The following is a 7634-nucleotide window of genomic DNA, read 5'->3' on the forward strand; positions in this document are numbered from 1 at the left end:
TATGTATGCTTAGTAAATATTTGATAAATTCAATTCAGTTCAGTTGCTCAGTCATGTCTGACTCTTTGCGACCCCATGGACTTCAGCACACCAGGCTTCCCTATCACCAACTCCTGGAGTTTACTCAAACTCATGTCCATTGTGTTGGTGATGCCATCCAACCATCTCATCCTCTGTCATCCCCTTCTCCTTCAGCCCTCAATCTTTCCCAGTCTTTAAAACGAGTCAGTTCTTCACATCAGGTGGCCAAAGTATTGGAGTTTCAAGTTCAGCATCAGTCCTTCCAATGAATATTCAGGACTGATTTCCTTTAGGATTGACAGATTAGATCTTCTTGAAGTCCAAGGGACTCTCAAGAGTCTTCTCCAACACCACAGTTCAAAAGCATCAATTCTGTGGCACTCAGCTTTCTTTACAGTCCAAGTCTCACATCCATATATGACTACTGGAAAAACCATAGCTTTGACTAAATGGACCTTTGTTGGTAAAGTAATGTCTCTACTTTTTAATATTCTATCTAGGTTTGTCATAGCTTTTCTTCCAAGGAGCAAGCATCTTTTAATTTCATGGCTGCAGTCACCATCTGAAAAAATAAAAATAATAGTATAGTTATCAGTTAGTGATGTTTCCATTTACTTGTTAGTGTGTAAAATATTCTTCCATAATATAGGAAAGTATAAAACGAATTTTGAGGGGGTTGTTGCTCAGCAGGCCCAGCCTGGCTGTGGGCCCCAGGCCTCTCCGCTCTCCCAGTGCGGCCGCGGTCCAGGCTGCATCACGCCGCCTGGGTGTCTGGGCAATCCATGGGCTGCAGCGAGGGCCGCGATGACAGATTACGGCGAGGAGCAGCGCAACGAGCTGGAGGCTCTGGAGTCCATCTACCCTGACTCCTTCACAGTATTATCAGAAAATCCACCCAGCTTCACCATTACTGTGACATCTGAGGCTGGAGAAAATGATGAAACTGTCCAGACAACCCTCAAGTTTACATACAGTGAAAAATACCCAGATGAAGCTCCCCTTTATGAAATATTCGCCCGGTTAAATCTAGAAGATAATGATGTAGCAGACATTTTAAAATTATTAGCATTACAGGCAGAAGAAAACCTTGGAATGGTGATGATCTTCACCTTAGTGACAGCTATGCAAGAGAAATTAAATGAAATAGTAGATCAAATAAAAACTAGAAGAGAAGAAGAAAAGAAACAAAAAGAAAGAGAAGCGGAAGAAGCCGAGAAGCAATTATTCCATGGTACTCCTGTTACAATTGGGAATTTCTTAAATTGGAAGGCCAAGTTTGATGCAGAACTCTTGGAAATTAAAAAGAAACGGATGAAGGAAGAAGAGCAAGCAGGAAAAAATAAATTAAGTGGGAGACAACTATTTGAAACAGATCATAATCTTGACACATCTGATATCCAGTTCTTGGAAGATGCTGGAAACAACGTGGAGGTAGATGAGTCTTTGTTCCAGGAAATGGATGACTTGGAGCTGGAGGACGATGAAGATGATCCAGACTACAATCCTGCTGACCGGGAGAGTGACTTGACCAACTGATGGACTATTCCCGTCTGCAGAGAGGCTTGACTGCCACAGCATCTGTGGCTATGCTGAGAGGGTGTTGATTTTCCTTTCTTTTTTCTAAGAAAAAAATAATTTTCAGGAGAATATTCTTCTGATGGCTTTCATCATTGAACTTAATAAATTGATCTTAAAAATTTCAAATAAAAAAAAAGAATTTTGAGTGTACAAGTAGTGTTCAAAAAGCATACAGTACTTTTGATTTGGTTAAGAACAATCCACTGCCTTGGGTTGGTCCCAAATTTTAGGAAAGATAGTCAAAGTGTCTATTGTCTAAATAAGATATTTTCCAGTCACTGTGATGGGTTCTTTGAACAATGGAGGGAAATTGTTTTTTATTTATTTATTTTGAAATAAATTTTTCAGTAATATACACTCCTTGAAGATACATGATATACTCTGAACTTTCGTTTAAAAACTCCAATGTTTATTTAACCTATTAGTACCTTGTCAGATAGCAACTTTTTAGAAACATTTAAAAAATAGTCTAGGAAATAGATAGCTGTGTTATAACTATACAATTGATTAATACATAGCAATCAAAATGAAAATACTAGATCTATATAAATCAATAAAGATAAATATAAAAAGATTTTCGTCATGTCACGTTGCAGAATGCTACAAATGGTAGCATTTATAGAAATTGAAGAAAGGACTTGCACAAAACAGTACCACTTAGTGTTCTTGAGGCATAGTAGCCATTCCTATTAGTGATTTTAAAAGCACGTACTCCATTCCAAGTAAGCATGTATGAATTTGCATACTGGCTCTACTACTATTGATTGTATGATCGTGGAAGTTTTTTAATCTCTCTGTGCTTCAGATTTCATCTGTAAAATGAAGATAATAATGCTACCCACCTTTTGGTTATTATGAAGGTAAAATGGGTGAACATTTGCAGAGCACCTGTAAGAATGCTTACACATAGTAAACACTATGTTTGCTCTCATTGCTATTATTATTAGAGAAAGTATTATAATGCACAACTGATACACAAAATTCATGAAGTGGGGTGCATCTAGAGAGGAATGGAAAGGAATGGACAAGGATTTCACTTTTATCTGTATTTTTTTACTTTCTAAAAGAAAAAAGTCTGTATCCTCTATTAAAACATAACACTGTTTGCAAATTTTTAGTGTCAGGCTCATGAACACATTCTAATTTTTGGATTAAAAATTTTTGTACAAAATTCAAAAAGCAACAAATCAACAAAAGAAAACACATAAAAATAAGATAGAATCACCATGCACACTCTCTTATTAGATAAATGAAGGGTTATTAATACTAGTAATGCCATTAGTAACAATTTTCAAGAAAGAAACAATTCCATAGTGTTAAAAAAAATCTTTGAATCATAGAAATTTCTACATTTGTGCCATGAATAATTTTTTTCTACTTTAGCTTTCATTCCCTTTTCTGTTGATAACTGCATAAGTTAGAGATTGCTAGTTGTCTCCCAGAAATTTTCTTCTAACATAGTAACAGAAACTTTATTTAGACATAAGACCATCAGTAAAAACTGCATTGCCTGATTCTTAAAGGTACACATGATCAGTTCTAGTGAACTGAGTATGAGTGAAATTTAATGTGTCATTTTTTTCATTTTTCCCTTGAAGAAATTGAACATATCCTCCCCTTCAATTTTTACCCCTACCTACTGAGGGAATATGACCATGATGGATGGAGCTGGAGCAACCATTGTAAGCCAAGAGATGGAGTCTATGAATTAATATTAACGTATGTCAAAGCGATTATTAAAAAGCAGAGACATTACTTTACCAACAAAGGTCCGTCTAGGAAAAGCTACAGTTCTTCCAGTAGTCATGTATGGATGTGAGACTTGGACTATAAAGAAAGCTGAGCACCAAAGAATTGATGCTTTTGAACTGTGATGTTGGAGAAGACTCAAGAGTTCCTTGGACTGCAAGGAGATAAAACCAGTCAGTTCTAAAGGAAATCAGTCCTGAATATTCATTGGGAAGACTGATGCTGAAGCTGAAGCTCCAGTACTTTGGCCATCTGATGCGAAGAACTGACTCGTTTTAAAGACCCTGGTGCTGGGAAAGCCTGAAGGCAGGAGGAGAAGGGGACAACAGGACAAGATGGTTGGATGGCATCACCGACTCAATGGACATGAGTTTGAGCAAACTCCAGGAGTTGGTAATGGATAGGGAAGCCTGGCATCCTGCAGCCCATGGGGTCACGAAGAATCAGACACAACTGAGTGACTGAACTGAACTGAACTGATGGCAAAGTAATAAGATTAAAAATATTCTGGGTTCCTGATGCCTTCAAGAAAGACAGGTGATGCATTGTTTGAACTTACATGTGAGGAAGAAATTATTATTATTATTTTTTTAAAGCTGTTACATAAATTTTGGGTTTCTGCTACTGAACCTGAAATAATAGATACCATAAGTGCCTCATTTTGTTTAGGGAATTATTCCTCCTTTCCTCTTGGTCTACATGTTTATGAAAATTATTTATTTCATCTTTGGCTTGAGGAGTGGGCTTATGGCCCAAACCAGGCCAATATACACCAGGGTTGGAGTTGTTGAGAAACAAAAGCTCTCTTTGCACTGGGTCTTCCAAAGGTTAAGTTTCAAATTTAGCACTGTTGGTGGCTACTTTTAATCCAAAGTAAGAGCCTGTTGAGAGTGGAGGTAACTGAAGAGCAGAAATAAAGGAGTGCGATCAATTCCGTACTACGTCTTTGAGGACATGAATCTATTTATGATTGGAATTTTCTGCACCTGAGGTTTTCAGTTGGGCTTCGCCAATGGCTCAGTATTAAAGAATCCTCCTGCAATGCAGGATATGTGGGAGACATGGGTTCGATCCTTAGGTAGGGAAGATCTCCTGGAGGAGAAAATGGCAACCCACTCCAATATTCTTGCCTGAAAAATCCCATGGACAGAGGAGCCTGGCAGGCTATAGTCCAAAGCATCACAAAGAGTCAGACACAACTGAGTGACTGAGCACGATCATGAAGACTTTCATTTACCTGAATTAATAACTTCCCCTTTTATTGCTTGAGTCAGTATATATTTGTTTTTAAGATTTTCAACTAAAATTCCTGTATAATGCGGGACTAATGCCATGTAGCCCTTGGAGTCAGCACCTCTAACTTTATGGAATATTTCCCCTGATATCTACTATGGTGCTACTATGGTGTAACCACATCATGGTTCACCTGCCGCAATCTTAGTGACTTACCAGCAACTTTTTTTTTTTAATTTTTTTTTCCAGCAATTTATTTTTATCTCTTGTGTTTCTCTGGTAAATGAACTCAGCTGGGTAGTTCTGGCTTGCTTCTTCTTGTGTGTTGCAGTCAGATGGCACCTGGGCTTAAAACCACCATGAGATGTCCAGCTGGGTTGGACATCCAAGATAGCATCTTCCCCTATATGTCAGACATGTTACATGAGGCTTGTTCCCCCAGAGTAAGCATACCAGAGACCAAGGTGGAAACCATAAGGTTTCTTCTAATCCAGTCTCAGAAGACACGCAACATTTCCTGCATTATATCTTATTTTCAGGAAAATCAAAGTCCCAACTCGGATTCAGGGGACGGAGATCTCACAAGGGCATGGATCCTGAAAGATGTGATTCATTGTGGGACATCTTTAAACACTAGCTGCTACCCACCCCCAATTTTTTTTTTTTCATTTTTATGTTCAAGAAAAGTCCAGTTCCCCTTTGTGGTCTGAATCAATAGAGTAACTGACCATTACTCAGTTGTGAAGCAAGGTTTGAGTACAAGGGGCTGAAAGAGCTTCTGGGATTTGCATACTTCTGATTGTAGCCCTCTCTTCACGTGGGTGTTATGGCCTTCCAACCCCCTTCTCCTGCAACATCGCTTTTCTGCTAAAGCTTTTGTCCTCTCTGGAACAGAACATAACACTGCGAATCAAGGTCTGGATACAATATAAGCTGCTCTGGGCAAGTACTAAATATTTCTTTATAACTTCCACCCCTGTAGACTTCAACATCATTGTTTTTAGAGGAAATGTCTCCAGATGGTAGATTTTAAACCTCCTGGTACAGGTGGAAAAAATTGTCCTTGATCATAGGAAAAGAACTGGCTGGATTCTATGCTAATCAGAACAGACTTCATTCTCTGTGGGGGGAAGAAAAAACCTCTCAATGAAACACTTTGAGGCAAAAGCTATTTGAATGATTTTTCTGAATGACGTAAGGTTGGGCTCAGGAGAGGCAGATCAAATACGGTGAAAGAGACTAAGATGTTGAAAAGGCATGAATGTCCAGCTGGGATTCATGCTAGTCACAGGCTTGCAATAGCAACTTTGAGAAAATATGACCTTTTCGAAGTTCAATTCTCCAGGGAAAGTAAAGCAATTTAAATTGAGACAATGAATACAAGAAATGATCCCCAAAATTAACACATGGAGAATTTGATAATAGATTTGTTATGAGTCTTTGTTCTCTTATTTATATCAGATATCGGTAACTAGAGGATCTTGGCATACCTGGGAGCTCACCATTGAGAGTTATCAATTTGGGGACTTAGCAGCAGGCCTGGGTTTGATCCTTGGGTTGGGAAGATCCCCTGGAGAAGGGAATGGCTACCCACTTCAGTATTCTTGCCTAGAGAATCCCATGGACAGAGGATCCTGATGGGGTACAGCTCATGGGGTCATGACTGAGCAGCTAACACTTGCCCTTTTTCTGAAACTAGAGAAACTTGGCATGCCTGGGAGCTCACCATTGAGAGATATCAGTTTGGGGGCTTAATTGCTTTTAAGGCATTTAATAAGGTAGTCATCAATTTGCTAACAGAGCTATAATTTACCCACATTCTGACTTATAGGGGGGCTCAAGTTGGACTTCCAGGGGCATGCTGGCTAATGTATTCTACCTGAGGTTTCATGAAGCAAGGGAAGTGAGTCAGGGTACATCTAAAGCAGACTCCATGAGGGAACTCAAAAGTCAGAATCCCAGAAATATCAGAGGTAAACGTCTAGTCTGAGGGGGCTAAGAACAGGATGAAAGCACACGTGAATTGAATGAAGGAGAAGCAGGACAGAAAGGAGAAAGGAGCCTTGGATCAGTACTCTGAATGCAATAATGCTCTTTCTCACTTTACATGCTAGCAGGTACATGAAGAATAATAATAATAGTTATTAATATTGTTATTACTACAACAGCAGCAAAACAACAACAGAATAGCATTTAATTGGCAACTATTTTGTGTTAGATACTGTTTTAAATGCTTTAAGTGGATTATCCCATTTAATATTCAAAATGACTCTATGAGGAAAATGCTATTCTTATTTTACAGATGAGGAAACTGAAGCCAAGAGGACAAGATGTTTCCCCAAGTCATATATCTTGTATGTGGAGAGCAGAGCTGGAATTTGAACTTATATCCATGTGGACACAGAGCACAGGCTCTTAATTGCATGATTTAGACACTGATCCACAGATGATTCAATACATTTACAGTTTGCACATGGACTTCGAGCAATGAAAGTAGATCTTAATTTTCCTGTGAGAGTCCCCCTTTGAACATTTTATACAATTGCCTCCATCAGCACCCTCATACTTGCTGGAAAATGCTTTCTTACTTTTGACGTGTGTGATGGTATCACCTTTCTCTAGGGATCCTCTTCTATGAATGACAACCCAACCCACCAAACTGTTTAAGGAGACACCTATAACTAGTATGTTGGGGGTCATTTACTTAGAGATGGGGTGCCTGCAGGCTTCACTTCTCCATGTTCACTTCTCTGATGAATTATTTGTTATTTCTGGGGACCTAAATTGATTAGTCATTGTGTTGGGTCAGTAGTTTTTAGATTTGGTCTATTACCATAATCATCTGGAAGGTCTGTAAAAAGTACATTTTCATGGTTCTCCAGACCAGGCCTCCTTAATCCTCAGGAGTTGTTCAGTCACTAAGTTGTGTCCAACTCTTTGTGACCCCATGGACCGCAGCATACCAGGCTTTCCTGTCCTTCATCTCCTGGAGTTTACTCAGATTCATGTCCATTGAGTTGATGAAGTCATCCAACCATCTCATCTTCTGCCAT

The 7634-nt window shown here is 39.0% G+C and overlaps 1 protein-coding gene across 1 annotated transcript; it reads left to right on the forward strand.

Annotated features, from left to right (window-relative positions):
* Positions 1 to 760: 760 nt before the first annotated feature.
* LOC122449735 (RWD domain-containing protein 1-like) lies at positions 761 to 1735 on the forward strand. Its single transcript, XM_043481690.1, has one exon. It carries the CDS (start codon positions 826 to 828, stop codon positions 1555 to 1557), a length of 732 nt encoding a protein of 243 aa, XP_043337625.1. The 5' UTR covers positions 761 to 825; the 3' UTR covers positions 1558 to 1735.
* The last annotated feature ends 5899 nt before the right edge of the window (positions 1736 to 7634 follow it).

This window comes from Cervus canadensis, chromosome 11 (genome assembly GCF_019320065.1).
Source record: "Cervus canadensis isolate Bull #8, Minnesota chromosome 11, ASM1932006v1, whole genome shotgun sequence".
Classification (NCBI taxonomy): domain Eukaryota; kingdom Metazoa; phylum Chordata; class Mammalia; order Artiodactyla; family Cervidae; genus Cervus; species Cervus canadensis.

What these genes read in the sequence shown, in the direction of transcription:
- LOC122449735 (XM_043481690.1), top strand. Translation starts at nt 826, where the DNA reads ATGACAGATTACGGCGAGGAGCAGCGCAACGAGCTGGAGGCTCTGGAG.